At 37.1% G+C, this 20,634-nt stretch overlaps 1 protein-coding gene across 7 annotated transcripts in view; it reads left to right on the top strand.

Moving 5' to 3' along the window:
• Window positions 1-20,634, top strand: part of DSE (dermatan sulfate epimerase) — an 85,947-nt gene that overhangs the window by 52,525 nt on the left and 12,788 nt on the right. For 6 of the 7 annotated variants that reach the window (XM_059176792.1, XM_059176794.1, XM_059176793.1 and 3 more), the window contains one exon: window positions 19,759-20,012. In XM_059176792.1, the coding sequence (XP_059032775.1) occupies window positions 19,759-20,012 (254 nt within the window). Of the gene's footprint in view, window positions 1-19,758; window positions 20,013-20,634 lie in introns of those variants that run through there. The other variant, XM_059176798.1, reaches the window with a different exon arrangement.

Raw genomic sequence — 20,634 nt, 5'->3', positions numbered from 1 at the left:
TCTTTTATATACTTACTAATTTTTTTCTTTTTCTGACAATCTATAGAAGAGTATTAACATCTCCAACCGTAATTGCAGATCAGTTTTTTTTTTCCTTTCTGTAGTTCTTTTTTTAAAGATGTTATTTGAGAGACAGAGAGAGAGAGAGAGAGAGCGAAAGCATGAGTGCACTAGCATGGGGGAGGGGCAGAGGGAGAGGAAGAAGACGACTCCCCGCTAAGCAGAGAGCCCGATGTGGGACATGATCCCAAGAATCCGGGATCATGACCCATGTCAAAGGCACATGTAACTGACTGAACTACCCTGGAGCTCTCTTTGTTTAGTTTTGCCAATTTTTGCTTTGTATATTTCTAAAGACCAATTAAGAGGGTACAAACATTTAGGATTATTTTATTTTCATGATGAATCAACACATTTTTATTATAAGACTTACCTTTTAATATCTGGTAATATTCCTGTCTTAGAGCCTACATTGATATTAATATAACCATTCCCACATTTTTTTTATGTTTATCTTTTCTCATCTTTTACTTAAAACTTATTTTTTGTGCCTATATGTTTAAAGTATGTCTTTGTAAATACATTTCCATTTTGTTTTTTTACATACAGCCTGGCAATCTCTTTACGTGGTGGGTTTGTCTCTTTACTTTTATTGTAACTAGTGATGATTGGGTTCAAATGTATTAACTTGGTATTTGTTTTCTATTTATCTCCTGTTTTTGTTCCTCTATTTTTCCCCTCCTGCCCTCATTTATATTAATCAGGTATTTTTTAGTATTTCTTTTTAGTGTTTCTGTTAGCTTTTAGCTATACTTTGAGTTACCCTAGTAGTTGCTATGAATTTCGTTATTTATAAGATATAAATTATACCTCTTCAGAAAAGATGTAGGAAACTGACAGCAGTGTAATTCTATTTCCGTCTCCCCCTTTATGCTCCTACATGATATTTCTACATTTGTTATAAACCTCACAATACATTGTTGTATTTTCTTTAAAGAGACACTCATCTTTCTTTAAAGTTTAGAATGAGTGAGTATTCGTACACCCATACAAATATAAAAGAGGTAAATGTCTTTCTATATTTGCCCACATGATTTTCCTTTTTGGTGTTCTGGATTCCTCTGCATAGAGTCCAGGTTTCATTTGTTACCATTATCAGCCTGAAGGAGATCTTTTAGCATTTCATATAACACAGGTTTGCTGGTAACAGCATTGCTCAACTTTCATTTTATCTTAAAATTAAAGCTTTAATTCATGCTCATTTTTTTCCACCTTTATTTAGGTATAATTGACAAGTAAAATTGTAATGTATTTAAGGTGTACAACAGGATGATTTGACAAACATATACACTGCGGAAGCATACCCATCACCAATTGATTAACGCACCCCTCACCTCACATATTTACCTTTATTTATTTATTTTATTTATTTTTTATTTTTTATTTTTTTTTAAAGATTTTATTTATTTATTTGACAGAGAGAAATCACAAGTAGGCAGAGAGGCAGGCAGAGAGAGAGAGAGAGAGAGAGAGGAGGAAGCAGGCTCCCTGCTGAGCAGAGAGCCCGATGCGGGACTCGATCCCAGGACCCTGAGATCATGACCTGAGCCGAAGGCAGCGGCTTAACCCACTGAGCCACCCAGGCGCCCCATATTTACCTTTTTTTTAAATGAGAACGCTTGAGTTCTGCACTCTTAGCAAATTTCAATTATACAACATGGTAGTATCGACCATGGTCACTATGTTACACTTTAGCTCATCAGACCTTATTCATCTTTTGTTTTTAAAAAAGATTTATTTATTTATTTATTTGACAGAAAGAGTGAGAGAGATCACAAGTAGGCGGAGAGGCAGGCAGAGAGAGAGGAGGAAGCAGGCTCCCTGCTAAGCAGAAAGCCTGATGCGGGGCTCGATTCCAGGACCCCAGGATCATGACCTGAGCTGAAGGCAGAGGCTTAGCTCACTGAGCCACTCATGCACCCCCAGACCTATTCATCTTAAAGCTGAAAGTTTGTACCTGTTTCTCAGCCTCTCCCTGTTTTGCCTACTCCCCACACCCTGGCAACAGTCATTCTCTCTGTTTCTATGAATTTGACTTTCTAAAAAAGATTTTACATATACTGTACAGTATTTGTCTTTTGCTGTGTGAATTATTTCACTTAGCTTAATATCTTCCAGGTTCATCCATCTTGTCACAAATGATAAGATTTCCTTCTTTTTTTTTATGGCTGAATAATATTCTTCTCTGTGTGTGTGTGACATTTTCTTTATCCATTTATTTGTTGACAGACATGGGTTGTTTCCACACTTGGGTATTTTGAATAATGCTGCAGGGACCATGGGAGTACAGATATCTCTTCAAGATACTGATTTAGTTTCCTTTGCATATATACCCAGAAGTGAGATTGGTAGATCATAGGGCATTTTTGTTTTCAGTTTTTTGAGGGTACTCCATTCCATTTTCCATAGTGTCTGTTTATGTTCCTACCAACAGTATATGAGAGCTCTCTTTTTTCTACATCTTCACCAGTATTTTTCTCTTGTCTTTTTGATAATACCCATTCTAATAGGTATGACATGATCATCTCGTGGTTTTGATTTGTATTTCCCTGGTGATGAATGATTTGAGTACCTTTTCATTTACTTGTTTGTATATATTATTTGGAAAAATGTATATATTGTTTTGGAAAAATGTTTGGTTCCTCTGTCCATATTAGGATTTTTTTTTTTTTTGCTATTGTGTTATGTAAGTGCCTTGTATATTTTGGATATTAACCCATTATCAGATATGTGTTTTGCAAATATTTTCTTGAATTCCATAGGATGCCTTTTCATTTTGCTGATGCTTTCCTTTGCTATGCAATTTTTTTCCCCCTGAAGCATTTTAGTTGTTAGGTTGTCCTACTTGCCTGTGCTTTTGGGGTCAAATCCAAAATATCCTTCCCAAGACCAGAATCAAGACGTTTTTTTTGCTGTGGTTTTTGTTCCAGAAGTTTTATGGTTTTAGCTCTTATGGTCAACTTTGGTCCATTTTTATTTGCGTTTTGTGTATAGTATAAAATAGAGGTCCAGTTTCATTTTTTCTCGTGAGGTTATCCAAGTTTTCAGCACCATTTTTTGAAGACACTATCCTTCTATCATTGTATATTCTTGGCTCTTCTGTCAGAAATTAATTTGCCATATATGCACGGATTTATTTCTTTGCTCTCTGTTCTTCATTAATCTATGTGTCTGTTCTTGTGCCAAGGCTATATAGTTTGATTACTGTGGCTTTGTAGTATTGTTTGATATCAAGAAGTGTGATGCCTCCAGCTTTGTTCTTCTTTCTCAAGATTGCCTTGGCTTTACAGAGTCTTTTGTGATTTCATATGAATTTTAATATTTTTTTCTTTTTCTATGAAAAATGCCTTTGGAATTTTGGTAGGGATTGCATTGAATCTATGGGTGGCTTTGGGTAGTATGGGCAGTGAGGACACCAGCAAAGAGCCCAACCTATCCACCCAGGTGTTACCCAGGAGGAAGTACTCTGTGCAGACTTAGAGACTCTCTGCTTCCCCCACTTCCCAGGCAACCAGTGACGCACTTCTGGCTGCTGTGAGCCAATGACTGGCCTCTCTCCTTTAGCCCCTGTCCAGGAGCCTGGTGATAGGTACCTCATGGGAACTGGCCAGCCCATCCTTAGCCCCAGCCCCTTCCTCAAAATATTTTTGAAGTGGTTGAATTACAGAGATGGGAATCTGGAGGGCTGGAGGGGTTGTGGGAATGGGGAGAAAGTGAGGAAGTTTCATTGGCTAGTAAATATCTCCACAGAGAAACCACTGATGGGCCCCTCAGGCTTATAAAGCAGGGTTTGGTTTCTGACTTCAAGGAGAAAAAAATTCTTTCAATTCATGAGCATAAGATAACTCCCCACTTATTTGAATATTCTTCAGTTTCTTTCATCAGTGTTTTATAATTTTTAGTGTCAAGATCACTTACTCCCTTGATTAAGTTTATTTATAAGTATTTTATGCTATTATAAATGGGATTTTTTCTTAATTTCTCTTTCTGATAGCTCATTGTTAGTATATAGAAACAATTAATTTTTATACCTTGACTTTGTATCCTGCAACTTTACTGAATTCATTTATTAGTTCTAACAATTTTTTGGTTTTTGTTTTGTTTTGTTAGTAGAGTCTTTAGGGTATTCTATTTATAAATCACATTTTTAAAAAGATTTTATTTATTTGACAGAGAGAGAGATCACAAGTAGGCAGAGAGGCAGGCAGAGAGAGGCGGGGAAGCAGGCTCCCCACTGAGCAGAGAACCCAACAAGGGGCTGATCCCAAGACATGAAGACCATGACCTGAGCGGAAGGCAGAGGCTTAACCCACTGAGCCACCCAGGCACTCCTCATATTTTCTTTAAATAGAGTCAGTTTTACTTCCTCCTTTCTGATTTGGATACTTTTTTCTTTTTTGCTTAATTGCTCTGGCTAGTACTTCTGGTACCATGCTGAATAAAAATGGTGAGAGTCAGCATCCTTCTTTTGTACCTGATCTTAGAGGAAAAACTTGCTGCTAAGTATGATGTCAGCTGCGGGTTATCATATATGGCTCTTATTTGTTGAGGTATGTTCCTTTTATACCCAGTTTGCTGAGGTTTTATGATGAAAGAATATTTAAATTTGTGAAATGCTTTTTCTGCCTCTGTTGAGGTGATCATATGATTTTTATGCTTCATTTTATTAATGTGAGTATATCACATTTATTTGTTTATCTTTTCAAAAGACCAGCTTTATTTTCATTGATCTTTTCTGTTGTCTCTTTAGTCAGTTCTATTTATTCCTGCCTAATCTTCATTATTTCCTCCCTTCTGCTAAGTTTGGGCTTAATTTTTTCTTTTTTCTAGTTCCTTGAGATGTAAATTTAGCTTGTTTATTTGGGACCTTTCTTTTTTCTTAGTGTAGGCTTTTATCATTATGAAATACCCTCTTAGAACAATTTTTGCTGCATCTAATTTGTTGTGGTATGCTGTGTTTCCATTTTCAGTCGTCTCAAGATTTTTTTGATTTCCCTTTTGTTTTCATCTTTGACCCACTGGTTACTTAGGAGCATGTTGTTTAATGTTCACATATTTGTGAATTTTCATATAATTGATTACTAGTTTTATACCATTGTGGTTGGAAAATATGCTTACTACAATTTTTTTAAATTTATTGAGTTGTGGGGCACCTCGGTGGCTCAGTTGGTTAGGCAACTGCCTTTGGCTCGGGTCATGATCCCAGGGTCCTGGGATTGAGCCCCATGTCCGGCTCCTTTCTCAGCGGGAAGCCTGCTTCTCCCTTTCCCTCTGCCTCCTACTCTGCCAGCTTGTGCTCTCTCTCTCTGTCAAATAACTAAATAAAATAAAAAATAAAAATAAAATAAAATTTATTGAGTTGTTTTGTACCTAACATATGATCTGTGCATGAGAATATTCCACATGGGCTTGAGAAGAGTGGGTATTCTGCTACTTTTGGATGAAATGTTTTCAATATGAATATGTGGTCTCTGTGTATATATGTCTTTATATATATCTTTATAGTCTAATGTGTCATTTTGCTTTTATTTTTGGTTTTGGCTTTTTGGTCTAATGTATAATGTAAGTACAATTTTCCTTTCTGATTTTTTTGTCTGGATGATCTTTTCATTGTTGAAAGTGGGGTATTGAAATTTCCTACTATTGTATTGCTCTGTTTCTTCCTTCAGAACTGTTTATATTTGCTTTATATATTTAGGTGTTCCTATGTTGGGTGCATAAATATTTACAAATATTATCATTATGTAATAACCTTCATTGTCTCTTGTTATCATTTGGCCTAAAGTTTATTTTGTGTGATCTAAGTGTAGCTATTCCTGCTCTCTTTTGCTTTTTCATTTGCATGGAATGTCTTTTCCCATAACTTCACTTTCAGTCTATAAATCCTTGAAGCTGAAGTGAATCTCTTGTAGGCAGCATATAGATGGGTCTTTTAAAAAAATCCATTTAGCTTCTCTGTGTTTTTTGATTGGAGAATTTAATCCATTTATAACTTAAAGAATTTATTGATAGATATGGATTTAGTTGTTAATTATTTCCTGGCTGTTTTTTAGTTCTTTTGTTACTTTTTTCCTCTCTTGCTCTCTTACTTTCTGATTCAGTGATTTCCTGGTGATTCCTTTCTCCTTTGGTTATCTGCTATAGGTTTTCTGCTTTGTAGTCAATGTAAGGCTTACATCTTATAGGTTTAGCCAAGTTTTAAGTTGATGACTTTACCTGCAACACATATAAAAACTCTACACTTTTATACTCCTCTCCACCACATTTTATGTTTTCAGTGTCAGAATTTACATTTTTTAATAATGTGCATTCATTAACAAATTATTGTATTTGTATTGTATTGTGTTGTATTTTTAATAGTCTTCTTTTAAAATTTATACTAAAGTTATAGTGATTTCCTTACCATGATTAAATATTAGAGTATTCTGAATTTAAGTATATATTTATTTTTAGCTGTGAATTTTATACATGTTACTACTTATCATCCTTTCATTTCAGCTTGAAGAAGTTCCTTTAACACTTCCTATAAGGCTGGTTAATGGTGACAAACTCCAGCTTTTGTTTGTCTGGAAAACTTTATTGCTCCCTCATTTCTGAAGGACAACTTTGCTGGCTAGCATATTCTTTTTTTTTTTTTTTTTTTTTTTTTAAGATTTTATTTATTTATTTGACAGCGAGAGATCACAAGTAGGCAGAGAGGCAGGCAGAGAGAGAGGAAGGGAAGGAAGCAGGCTCCCTGCCGAGCAGAGAGCCCGATGCGGGCCGAGCAGAGAGCCTGATGCGGGACTCGATCCCAGGACCCTGAGACCATGACCTGAGCCGAAGGCAGCGGCCTAACCCACCTAGCCACCCAGGCGCCCCTGGCTAGCATATTCTTGATTGGACTTTTTTTATTACAACACGTTGAATATATCGTCTTGCTCTCTTCAGGCCTGAGAGGTTTCTGTGGAGAAATCTGCTTATAGTCTTATGAGGGTTCCTTTGTATGTTAACAAGTTGCTTTAGTTTTGCTACTTTTGATATTCTTTATCTTTAGTTTTAGACAATGTAAATGTATCTTGTGAGTCTCTTTAGGTTCATCTTTTTGTAACTCTTTGTGATACCTCAATCTGGATGTCTGTTTATTTCTCTCCACTTTAGTCATTATTTCTTTGAATAAACTTCTGGCCGTTTCTCCTTTTTTCTATCTAAGACAGTTATAATGTTTATATAGGTACTCTTGATAGTGTCCTAGAAGTCCCTTAAGCTATCTTTACTATTTTTAAATCCTTTTTTCTTTTTGTTCCTCTGATAGGATAAATTCCACTGCCCTGGTCATTCTTTCCACTTGATCTAGTATGCTGATGGATCTCTCTTTAATTTTCCAGTTGTATTTTTTTTCTTAAGATTTTATTTATTTGACAGACAGAGATCACAAGCAGACAGAGAGGCAGGCGGGGAGTGGGGGTGAGGGGGGAAGAGTAGGCTCCCTGCCAAGCAGGGATACTGATGTGGGGCTCGATCCCAGGACCCTGGGATCATGACCCGAGCCAAAGGCAGAGGCTTTAACCCACTGAGCCACCCAGGTGCCCTCCATTTGTATTGTTATATTCTTTAGCTCTGTGATTTCCATTTGGTATTTTTTAATATTTTCTCCCTTTTTGTTGAAATGCTTGCTTTTCCCATACATTGCTCTCCTGACTCTGGCAAGCATCTTTATGATGGTTATTTTAAACTCTCTATCAGGTAATCATTCATTTTCATTTCATTAAGATTGCTTTCTAGAGATTTATCTTGTTCTTTTTTGGGAGCATTTGCCCTATTTGTTTATTTTATTTTGAACATTTTAGTATTTATTTCTGACATATTTAATTTTAAATATTTGAAACATTTACATAGTTTACAATGTGCCATGTCAGAATCATATTACAGATATTACACATAATTCCATGATAAACAACCTTATGCATTTGTGCTTTCATATTCATAGAGGTGTATCTTTGAGGTGAATTTCTGTAAGTGATATAACCAGGACAAAAGATAAAATGTGTACATAGTTGTGTTAAATTATTCCCAAACTCTACACTATAGGAATTGTAAGATTTGAACCCCTAACAGCATTTTAAGAGAGTCCCTGTTTTCTCTACAGCTTTACTGGAGTGTTTGTCATATTTTGATGTTTTTATTAATCTGGATGTTATCTTGTTGTTGATTTAATTTTCATTTCTTTTACAATAAGTGGAGATGAGAATTTGGGAGAGGAGATATTTACCTTTCTTTTTTGTCAACTGTCTTCTTTGTCTTTTGTTAATTTTTCTAATGAGATTTTGCTCTTTTTCTTAAATTTTAAGAGCTTTTTGTATGTTTGGGTAAGTGTAACTATATTCAAGATATATGATGCAAATATTTTTTACCAGTTTGTTCTTTGTATTTGATTTCATTTGTTGTTGTTTTTTTTTTTTCCTCAAAAGACAGAAGTTTTTTTAAAACTTTTATATGTTGCTTTATTTTTCTATTATTATTATGAAATCATAGCTGGAAAGGCTTTCCCTTCTCCAGGTCACAAAAGAAGTCAAGTTTTCTTCTAATAGTAGTATGAGTTCATATTTTACATTGAGATGCCTAAATTACTTAGAGTTTATTTTGTTTTACTCTGAGAGTTTTAGATTCAACTTTATCTTTTTTCAAATACCTATCCAGTTGTTCCAATATAACTTCTTTGAAGTTACTTCTTTCTCCTATTTATTTTTGCTGTTACAGAATTTCTTTATGTTTTGCAGCTTTTTCTCTTTGGCTTCATTAGTGTGTCTGTCTCTTTGTATGTCCGTCCACCCAGTTTTTATTGGTGACGTTTTATAGTTCATTTTTTTCTCTAACAGAGTTAATCACCTTCCATCATTGTTCTTTTTAATTGACTTCCCTGGCTATTCTTCCATGGTTAATTTTTCTCTTACAATCAAATTGACTATTTCTAGACATTGTTTCTTCTTCTTTTCTCCCCCCAGGCATTGTTTCTTATATTGTCACTGCATAGTTGCATAGTCATTGAGTAAAGCAATGACAGCAATAAGATGACCCACTAAACTCTTTGAAACATATTTTACATTGTATACATATAAATATAAAGTATGTTAAACTTATAAAATACCAAGGTAGTTTTTTTGTTTTTGTTTTTGTTTTTAAGATTTTATTTATTTATTTGACAGAGAGAGATCACAAGTAGGCAGAGAGGCAGGCAGAGAGAGAGGAGGAAGCAGGCTCCCCGCTGAGCAGAGAGCCCGATGTGGGACTCGATCCCAGGACCCTGAGATCATGACCTGAGCCGAAGGCAGCGGCTTAACCCACTGAGCCACCCAGGCGCCCCTCCAAGGTAGTTTTTTAAATGGGCAAAAAAAATCATTTGATTAAGCTTTGTGAACAATAGAGGCAAATCTGTGTTATTCTCTCCTTTTCTTTGTAGGTTTCAGGATTTCTATGTTATAATGAGCTCTTTGATAATTTTTCATTAGAATTTGATAGGTAAGGACTAACCCCAGTCCTTTGAGCTCTGCCACTCCAGTGACACAGAGATCTTGTTATCAAATTTGAGTCATCTTGCCTATCATGTTTCTCCCTCTTATCTTTTCAGGCTGGACACTAGCCCAGGCTGGACACTAGCCCACTGGTCAGTTAAAAGGGATTATAAATGTGTTTGATTCTATTTAAATATATTGTGCTTGGATGGCATACTTGGATATTTGGTTAAGACTTTGTGTCAGTTAGTTAAACATTAGAATAATGACATAGCAGTGCCTTTTCCCATTTAACAACACTACTGTACATTTTATTCACATTAGCTTGGTATATTTTGACATTCAAATTAATTCATTTTCTCTACACATTATTTAGAGTACTATTTTAAGTAAAAAAAAAAATTCTCTTTGGTTTTTGCCTTTGCATAATTGATTCCTCAGTATTCTGCTTGAGTAGAGCCAACCTGACCTAAATTTTTGCATTTTAGAATTTAATACTTGGGATACTGAATTCTAAACTTTGAAATGAAATTACTGTAGTGTTCTGTTATACTGAATCTAGTAATTTAATGAATATAGAAATATGGATAGTGAGAGAATATGTTTTTACATTTTAGGGCTGATAAGTTATTTTTCCTGAAGATTTTTTTTTCTTTTAAAGATTTATTTTGGAGAGAGAACAAGGCAGAGGTTGGGAAATGGGGGGGGGGGGAGTGAAAGGTCTTAAGCAGACTCTGAGTGCAGAGCCTGACATGGGGCTCGATCTTATGACCCTGAGATCACGACCTGAGCCAAAACCAAGAGTCAGATGCTCAACCAACTGTGCCAGTCAAGTGCCCTGATATCTTAATACAGTCAATTTCCAGTCTTTCATACTGTTATCCTTCTAGCACTACTTTTCAAGTAGGGAATAAAGTAGATGTTGGGGGAAAAAGGTCATTGTCCATTTATGTTTATTATAGCCCTGTCCAGCTTAAGGAACTGATGGCTCTGAGTGTCCAGTGTCAGGCCCACTAGCCCTTGTACCAGCTATACTTGGAGTAGTACATTAGGAGCCCCAGGTTGAGCAGACATCTGTGGGGAGAGGAACAGTTGTTCTGGGCATTCCATGTGATTGGTATCTCATGTTCTTTGAGTGGGTCTTGAGCAACCATATGAACATGGAGTCATGGTATCTCTTCTAATATCTCCCTCTTTTCTCACATTTCTTGCCTTGTATCTCCCTTGGTATCATGGACATGGCAGAGCTTGGAACCCTGGACTGTATTTCTGCCTGGCTCTTGGTACGTCTGCTAACTCTAGCACTTTCTTCTAGCTGGGTTCCTGTTGTAAACGTGGTGACTATCTTTGAAAGCACTGTGCTTTCCCTCACCAGGAAGAAATAAAAAACAATTCTAGATTCAGATAGCCTTGGGTTCCATTCTTGGCCTCACCATTTAACTTAACTTTCTGATCTTAAACATGGAATTTTCCTATCTAAATGCCAGTTTTACAATTTGTAAAATGGGCATGTAATAACCTAATATGAGATTTGAAGATCAGATGAAATAAAGTATATAAAGGGCTTGGCACATACTATGTGCTTACTTAATATGAAGTACGATTTCTCTCTTTCCTCCTAGCTATAAATAGGGAATTTTGCTCGATGATGCTAATCCCACGCTTAGCCACTGATCAAACACTTAGAATATGGACACCAAGCCAGGCCAGAATTCAGCTGAATCTACCCCTTGGATACCTGGCCACCCACTCAGAGGTCGCCACATCCAGTCTCTCTAAATTCCAGGCTCCCTCGGCTCTTCTTGGCAAATCACTGTGAAGGCCCCAGTGTGCTTCACAGGTGAGGCCCCACAGCTTAGAAATCCACTTCCTTTGGCTAAGGTTTACGGGAATAACTTAGAAAATTTACTGTATTACTGACATTTAACATTCATGGTTAGTTTTCACGTTTAACTTAAAGAGGGAAAAAAGATGAATCATAACCCCCATTAGTCATGTTTTTAGAAACAGTGGTCATATAGGGCTCTCCTAACTCATAGAAGTTGTTGTTTGCAAACACACGAAGACATTTGGTGGAAAATGGAATGACTTTCTATCAGATTACTGTCTTCCGGACACTTTTAGAATGAATAGACTAATTTACATTTTAAGATAGATGTGACCTTATTTTGGCATATTTGGGTGGTGTGACCAAGTGCACCTCATAAGCAGAGGTGTGGCATATATACGTAGACATAGTTGCAGTGAAGCTGACAAAAGGCGGTTGCTACTGCTCTAGCCTTCTTTCATTTTTCTCTTAACATTTATATTGATGTAAATATCTACTGTAAAAAATAAATCAGATTTTTTTACACCTCAGATACACACAAATTTTATTTATATATTACAACTCATTACAGCTGAAAAAGGGGGAATATGAAAACATACAAACAAAAAAACAGAAAGAAATAACTCATTGCCGAATTCAAAATTGCATAGATTTTCTTGTATGTTGTCTTCTAAAAGTTTCATAGTTTTGCATTTTACATTAAAGTCTATGATCCATTTTGAATACGTTTTTTAAAAGGTGGGGGGAAAAAGAAGTGAGATTTTAAATGAAGGACAAATCCTTTAAAAAAAAGAGAGAAAGAAAAGAAAAAAAAGGACAGATAGTCTTTAGTAGCTCTGGGGCTTCTTCACATTAGGCTGGGACCAGAACAACTGATCCCAGGCTCCTCTGTTTGATTTCCCAGCCATGACACAATGAGCTGCTCAGGCAGCCAACTCGGCTCCCTTACTTGTTCTATGATGTGGACTGAAGTCCAGTATAGTGAGGTTGGCTTCTTTGCAATTACTTCATTGGTGTCATAACTTAAGTCATAATCTAGCACTTCAGATTAAACCAGTTTTGTTTTTTTTTTTAAGATTTTATTTATTTATTTGACAGAGAGAGAGAGAGGTCACAAGTAGGCAGAGAGGCAGGCAGGGGCTGGGGGAAGCAGGCTCCCTGCCAAGCAGAGCGCCCAATGCAGGGCTCCATCCGTGGTCCAGAGATCATGACCTGAGCTAAAGGCAGAGGCTTAATCCACTGAGCCACCCAGGCGCCCTAAACCAGATTTTTTAACATGAATCTTCTACTTTATGAATTCACTTAGGTAATACGTTATGGGCTTATAAAACTATGTTGTCTCAAAATGAGAAAAAGGATTGTTTTGAGTTCCGCTTTTTTATAAAGGTTAAACAAACAATAGAACTTCATTTAAGCATAAAAGTAGATAACTTTGCCTATACCATGGATCACATAATGATCTTTACAATATAGTCACATATGGAAAAGCCTGATGTAAAACTGTTAAGCTGTAAAATGTGCTAGATAACTAAACTAATAACCATAATAATATTTTAAAGGGTGTTACGAGTTTCCCCATTGTTTCTCGTGTTTATTTTTTGTATACTACTGATTCATTTAAATAAATATCAGTGTTTCTTGACCCCTCTTAGGTTTTAAATACCAAACTTATATTACTCCACGTATTTACTTTTACAGTACTTGTGTAAATGAAATAAATGTATAAAAAGTTAAACAAGATTATATAAGGAGTTCTGTGAACTTTGTAATCCTAAATGTTAATCTTTTCACAGATGGTTAGTTTCTAAATTATTGTCTATTAAAACTATATGAAAAAAATTTAAATATACTTATTTGATCATTCTTCAATCTCTACAAGTAAAAATAGAGGCCAACATTATTATTTGACTTCTTTTTTGTTTTGTTTTGTTTTTTATTTGACTTCTTTTTATTAGCTTTCTTAATCAAGTAAGCTGTCCACCTTTAAGTAATAGAGACTGAGCTTGCCTATTGTACTCCATACCTAATGGATAGTTCAAAAGGCATTTATCATAAGGGAGGCAGTCTGTTCATATAAAACTGGTATAAAAATTTGAATCAATGAAGCTATTACATTTTGGAAGGATTTTTATGCCTCTTTTCTTCCTTTGACAGTCAGCAGGAGTCATGGAAGCAGCCATCTTGATCAGCTCTGTGCCCTTCCCTACCAACACCATGCCCTTGAACTTGGACAATTCATTATTCATTTTCCTGTTCACATCATTCTGTGTCACATAAATTTGCTTAACTCATCTTTGAAACCATTCTAGGAACAGTTTTTGAACTTTCTGGACTCAGAATTCTTTTACATTCCTAAAAATGAATGAAGATGTCAGAGGGCTTTGGTCTGGACCAATATCTAAATATCAATATTCACCGTATTAAAAATTAAAGCCAGAAATATTTAAAATAAGTATGCACTCATTGGGAAAGTCCATTTCTTTCTTTTTTTTTTCCTTTAGGGTGAAAAGTCCATTTCATAGTAACATTAAATAACATTTTTAGGAAGAAATAACTGTATTTTTTAAAACAAAGTACTTAGTGTGAAGGAGGTCATTGTTTTACATTTTACATGTCTGCTGTATCCAGCCTGTGGCAGTGTGGTGTTTTGGTTGACTTATATGAAGAAAATACAGCTGCTTCATAGCTGTATTTTTTTACAAACAACGTGATTGTAAAGGATGGACTATTTGAAGAATCTTTTCAGATAATTATGGATATTCTCTTTTTAAGATTTTATGTATTTATTTGAGAGAGAGAGCATGAGTGGAGGGGAGGGGCAGAGGGAGAAGCAGACTGTCCACTGAGCAGGGAGGGAGCCAGACCTGGGGCTCGATCCCAGGAACCCGAGATCATGACCTGACCTGAGCCAAAGGCAGACACCCAACTGACTGAACCACCCAGGTGCCCTTGGATGCTCTTTGTTACTGTACTAGGACTTGACAAGTGGTGGTTTCATGAAAGTTAATTTTAAATGGACTCTGGGTCAGAAAAGTTAGTTTCAGTGTGGAATCTGAAACCATGTTATCTTTTCATTGGTAGAAAAATCCATTGGTATATTTTGCACTTACAGTGGATTTTTTTTTAAAGATTTTATTTTCATTTGACAGACAGAGATCACAAGTAGGCAGGGAGGCAGGCAGAGAGAGAGGAGGAAGCAGGCTCCCTGCCGAGCAGAAAGCCTGATGTGGGGCTCGATCCCAGGAGCCTGGGATCATGACCTGAGCCGAAGGCAGAGGCTTTAACCCACTGAGCCACCCAGGCGCCCCTACAGTGGATTTTTTTATGTATGGTTTGGTAATATCATGCTTTTTTATTTTGGATGTTTGTTTGCTGAGTTATTCTAGTCTTCTAAGTGTTGACATGTTTAGTAATACAACATAAAAATAAATCACATTTGTTATCACTGACCTCATCAGAAAAATTTGTAAGTATTGGTAAACTCTTAAGAACATGGCAGCAGATACAAGTTTTCTAAAATTTTTATTTTCTCTTGAAAAAGCTCAAATTTTGTCATAGGCAGCAAAGGCTTTCAGTTTTCTTTAAACTCACAGGCTTTCTTGTACATTTTCAAGGAAACTTCTGCTTACATACCTAAGTCTAAGTAACTAGAATTTGTCAGTTCCTCATTCTCACACATAAAAATGATGTTTCATGAAAAAAGGAGCGAGCTCAGCTCCCGATGCACAATTTCTTTTCATCGTGACAGTTCCTGCACTTTGACATCCACTGCATTTTTTAAATAATACTTCCCATTTCATCACACAGAATATGGAAGAGAGATCTACCCAAAGGATTGAGATTTTGTAAAATTCTCATTTTACCACTTTTCCAAGGATATCCTTAAATGAAACTGGCTCTTTTTTTTTTTTTTTTTAAACTTAGAGTGCATGACTGCATGTAGAATCACACAAGGTTGGTTAGAGTTTGGTGCCCCTGCCTGGATTCTTGCTAAAGGTGCCAGCATATTTTATTTTTTTAATATTTTATTTATTTATTTGACAGACAGAGATCACAAGCAGGCAGAGAGGCAGGCAGGGAGAGAGGGGGAAGCAGGCTCCCTGCTGAGCAGAGAGCCTGATGCAGGGCTCAATCCAATCTCAGAACCCTGGGATCATGACCTGAGCCAAAGGCAGAGGCTTTAACCCACCGAGCCACCCAGGCGCCCCAAGGTGCCAGCATTTTTAACCTGTTAGTGCTTTGGCATCATCAATGGGAATATCAACATATAACATCTTTATATTAGGAAAGTAATTTTTATTTGAGGATTCCTTCAGAGATGCTGGGGGTCCATGGACCTTTCTTTAAGAATGGCTCTTAGGAAGAGAAGGTATAAGTTATAAAAAGAGGACTCCAGTAAAAATTTTCCTAACCTTCCTCTTAACTGACTTGCTGGTGAAATTCACCTCCCTTGCTCATGTAATCTAACAGCAACCCTCCCAGAATGCTCAGTGTCAAGGCCGGTTGGCTGCTATGTCCACTCATCTCTGTTCCTGCCAGTAGGATAATGTGCTTTGCAAGTACCAGTTGTATTTGTTCTCAAACAAGTTTATGCCTAGTTTATTAATACTCGTAATTATACAATTTTAGTAATATGTAAATAGAATGAGTGTGAGTTCAAAAAGAAAAAGAATATATGTTTCTAAAACTAACTTAAATGCTTTGGAATAACATACTGTAAAAGATTGCTATCATATTTTAGTAGCGTTTGTAAAAGTTTAGAAAAAAAACAAAAATCTGGAAGGATTTTACATTCCTTCACAAATATCTTTAATTCTTTTTTTTTTTTTTTAAGATTTATTTATTTATTCGGGGCGCCTGGGTGGCTCAGTGGGTTAAAGCCTCTGCCTTCGTTTCAGGTCATGATCCCGGGGTCCTGAGATCGAGCCCCGCATCAGGCTCTCTGCTTGGCAGGGAGCCTGCTTCCTCCTCTCTCTCTCTCTGCCTGCCTCTCTGCCTACTTGTGATCTCTCTCTGTCAAATAAATAAATAAATAAATAATCTTATTCGACAGACAGAGATCACAAGTAGGCAGAGAGGCAGGCAGAGAGAGAAGGGGAAGCAGGCTCCCCGCTGAGCAGAGAGCCCGATGCGGGGCTCAATCCCAGGACCCCGGGATTATGACCTGAGCCGAAAGCAGAGGCTTTAACCCAGTGAGCCACCCAGGCGCCCCTCACAAATATCTTTAATTCTTATCTTACAGAGAAACTAAGGCTTAAAATTGTGAGGAGGGTTTTGTGTGTCCTTTGCAGGAAAGAACAATGAACTGATCTGTAGACCTATTTTTAAAGAAAGGCTTGTAGCTCACCTTCAAAAGCTTGGTGAATGTGTATACATATAGGTATTTTAAGCTGAAATAAAATTCATAAATTATTATCTGTATCCCCCCCTTTTTTAAAATAGCCCACTCAGCCAGCTTTCCCAGTAGATTTATTAACCAGTAGTCATGATCACATTGAATCAGATAGTTTCTTTGCTGCCATCTATGAGATAGAAGCAAATTTCCTTTGGTTTCCATGACCTTAAAATATGCTCTTTCCCATCACTGCAGAAGCTGACAGCTAGGTCAGCTTGTATTGGTAAAGGAGTTAGATAACCTTTTAGAACTGTAACTATTACAGTTCTGGTTTTATAATAGAGCTATGAGCCTGATGATATAAGCTTTTTTAAAAATTTGGTATATGAACATTTTATTGGATTGGAAACTGCCTGGAATAAACAAGTATATGGGGGAGTTTGGAGATTTTCACAGAAATTGCATAGTAATACTTCCTGCAAGATGAGAATGATAATATGTTCTTTGATCTATAAAAATAAGTTCACTGGTTAAAAAAGAAAACAATAAGTTCATGGGGTAATCAGATGGGTCAGAGTTGGGCAGATGGTAGCTGTTCCTTGATGTCAGCTCTGCCGTTGTTAGGTGGACTTTATAGCTGTCATTTATAGATGCATCGTGACATGGCACGAAGACACAGGCTGGGAAGCAAGTGACTCAGATTCTCTTCTTGGCTCACCAACCACCGGGAGTCACTGAAGACTGTGTTCTAACTTCCTGACAGTGAGCTTGCCGGAGAAGTTGTTTTTTTCCCTAGAAGTGGGGAATGAGTCCACCCTCTCCATAGTCTCTTTCCAGCCAGTCCACACTAGCAAGCTAACTGGCAAGGTGGCTTTATTTGTGACCAAACAGTTTAAAAAAAAACTCATCAACCTTAGTTATTTGAGCACCACGCCATATCACCACTGCTAACCAAACACGGGAATTATTATTAAGTATTAAGAGATTCCTCCAAATTCCTGATTCTGTGATGATCATATAGTCACTGTTAATAGTGTAGCCTAGTTTTATAGGCCTGTTCCTTCTTTTTCTTTTTTTTTTTTTTTTTGGTTTCCAAGAATGTTTACTGAGCATCTACTATGTGTCAGACACTGTTGTAGGATTTAGGGATCCAATAGTGAATAAAATAGAGGAAAAAATAAGACCCTGCACTTGTAGAACTTAAAATCTAGTAGAGGCTGCATATACATATACACACACAAACACTGAAGAGGACAAAAAAGTGAGAAAGGGAAATGAGGCACTGTCAGTTGGAGAGTAATGTTGAAATTCTGCAGGGTGACCACAGAAGGCATCACTAAAATCACATTTTCCATACAAAACTCCTAAAAGAGGAATATAGTCTAGAGGAGGTGGTCTCTCAGAGCATTTTTAAGTATTCTGTCCTGGGATCTGTGGGGTTTGTATGGGAGAAAACACAGCATCCTAATTTGCATGAACTTTAGCATTTCTTATTGAAATGCTAGTTTCATGAAATTTAGCATTTCTTCCAAATCATGAACATAGGTGACCCCTAGAGGGATACTGGGAGAACGTGTAACTTTGTCATAGGTAGGTACAGATATTTGCATATCGCATCATACTTATCACAGATACTATTATTTATGTTCATCACAACATAAATTATAGTGTACTAGCTCTGCTATTAAATCTTGTTTTTTGGTACTATAATAAAGGACAGAGATAACAATTTTTTTAAAAAAATCTGTATTAAGGGGCGCCTGGGTGGCTCAGTGGGTTAAGTCCTCTGCCTTCTGCTCTGGTCGTGGTCCCGGGGTCCTGGGATCGAGCCCTGCGTCGGGCTCTCTGCTCAGTGGTGAGCCTGCTTCCTCCTCTCACTCTCTGTCCGCCTCTCCACCTACTTGAGATCTCTGTCTGTCAAATAAATTTTTAAAAATCTTTAAATAAATAAATAAAAATCTTTTTAAAAAATTTGTAAAGATAGCTACATGTCAAAGTAACAGATTTCCTTATATCACTTCATATTCTAGCTTATGCATTTTAAAGCATTGAGAAAGAGGCTGAACCTTCATGAGATTGCCCAGAGGTCAAGAGGCAAGCTTTCAGTTAATCCCTAGTTGAGTTTTCTTATGCCTCCCATCTATACAGCACACTCTTCATGGGTGTTCCTGTCCTCAAGATTACTCAAATATGTCTTGAGCACATGGCGAGGGCTTTCTAGATAGTTCCATTGAATTGTGGTTGTGAAAAATCCCATCTAAGCTTCCTATATAATGCAGGCCACACACTGTAAAACTACTTACAGAATAATGTTGCCAGCCAAGCAGAAACTTGGCTTCCTAGAAAAATGGTGTCCTCCTTCACAGGTCAGCTTTTACACTTCTCTGAGAGATACTCAAAGGACCTTAAAGGCAATGTAGTTCATCTTATGAGAAAGAACAAGATGTAGAAATCAGAATTAGAATCAGCTCATTTCACTCACACCAGATTTTTAGCCACCCTCCTCATCATGGCCTTGACCAAGTGGGTCTGTCCAGATTGAGAGGTCATAAACTTGAGGCCAGGATACCTGCACCTTGACCAGCCTGTGGGAAATAAGATGGGATATTTGCGTTCCACTGGTTTGCCAAAGTAGCCGTAAGAACAGAACTGAGACCCTGTAACTATGTGTAAAAAGAGGAGGGTGAGTACTAGTTGGATGGATATTCCCGAGAATTTTGCCCTGCCACTTAAGCATACATTTTGTGCTTTAGATCTATTTGAACATAGTCTACCTCTCATCAAGAGTAAAAAATCAAAAGGAAAAATTCTCAGCATCTCTTGATGTTGCCAGAAACCCCAAAAAAGCATTCGCTATGTAATTTTTCCATGGGACAAGCTTTATGCTTGTGTCTAATGTGGAAGGCAGCTAATTCTGAGGCCCTCAACCCTTCGGATTGTATCTTCGATTGTGCCCTTTCCTCCTGAGAAACAGACACTCGAAAAGTGTGACAAATGCTCTGAAAGTGTTGTGCTCATTCACGTGGTTGATTTCCCCTCTGCAGGCTGGTCAAAGATGCTCCTTGGGATGAAGTCCCACTTGCTCACTCCCTGGTTGGTTTTGCCACTGCTTACGACTTCTTGTACAACTACTTGAGCAAGTCACAACAGGAGAAGTTTCTTGAAGTGATTGCCAACGTCTCGGGATATATGTATGAAACGTCCTACAGGAGAGGATGGGGATTTCAGTACCTGCACAATCATCAGCCCACCAACTGCATGGCCTTGCTCACGGGAAGCCTGGTCCTGATGAATCAAGGTGCGTGTGGACACAACCGAGGGAATGCCTAAGCGCTGGTCCTAGGTGCCTTGTGCGCAGAGCGTTTTTATACCAGCCCTAGTACGTGTTCATATTTGGACCCTAACGGAGCTCATGAGTTGAATTAATACCAGGGCATCTCTTAGACAATTGAGAGACATCTCTTCCTCATTTCTGCTAATTATATCAGCCTGCAGGTTTTTTAAGTCAGGCTTTTGATTGCCCCAATCAATGTGACAGTGAACATAGCCATCCTGGGTAAATGGAGTTTTTAAAAGCTTAACGAGAAGTTTATTATTTGAAATGAATCTTCTTTGCACACAGATGTCTGTCATTACAACACTATTTTTTTTTTTTTCTCTAAGGACCTAAAATAACCAATCGGGGTCATTTAGGTCAAATTTGTAAGTGACTTTTGTGGATCATGTAACTATTTTGCTTTAATGTATTACATAATTGCTGATACTACATTGTCTCTGTTCTTGTAATTCTGATTTAATTACAACACTTTAAAAGTCTGCGCATGATTAAATTTGACTGTATTTAAGAAAAGCAGCCCTAAGATCACAGTGAATTATTGGGATATTAAACCTATACTTGGGGCTGGAAAATCTGACAGAAC

Source organism: Mustela lutreola, chromosome 6 (genome assembly GCF_030435805.1).
Source record: "Mustela lutreola isolate mMusLut2 chromosome 6, mMusLut2.pri, whole genome shotgun sequence".
NCBI classification, from domain to species: Eukaryota; Metazoa; Chordata; class Mammalia; order Carnivora; family Mustelidae; genus Mustela; species Mustela lutreola.
Note: the sequence above shows the minus strand (reverse complement) of the source record. Positions and strands in the feature narration are given on the sequence as shown.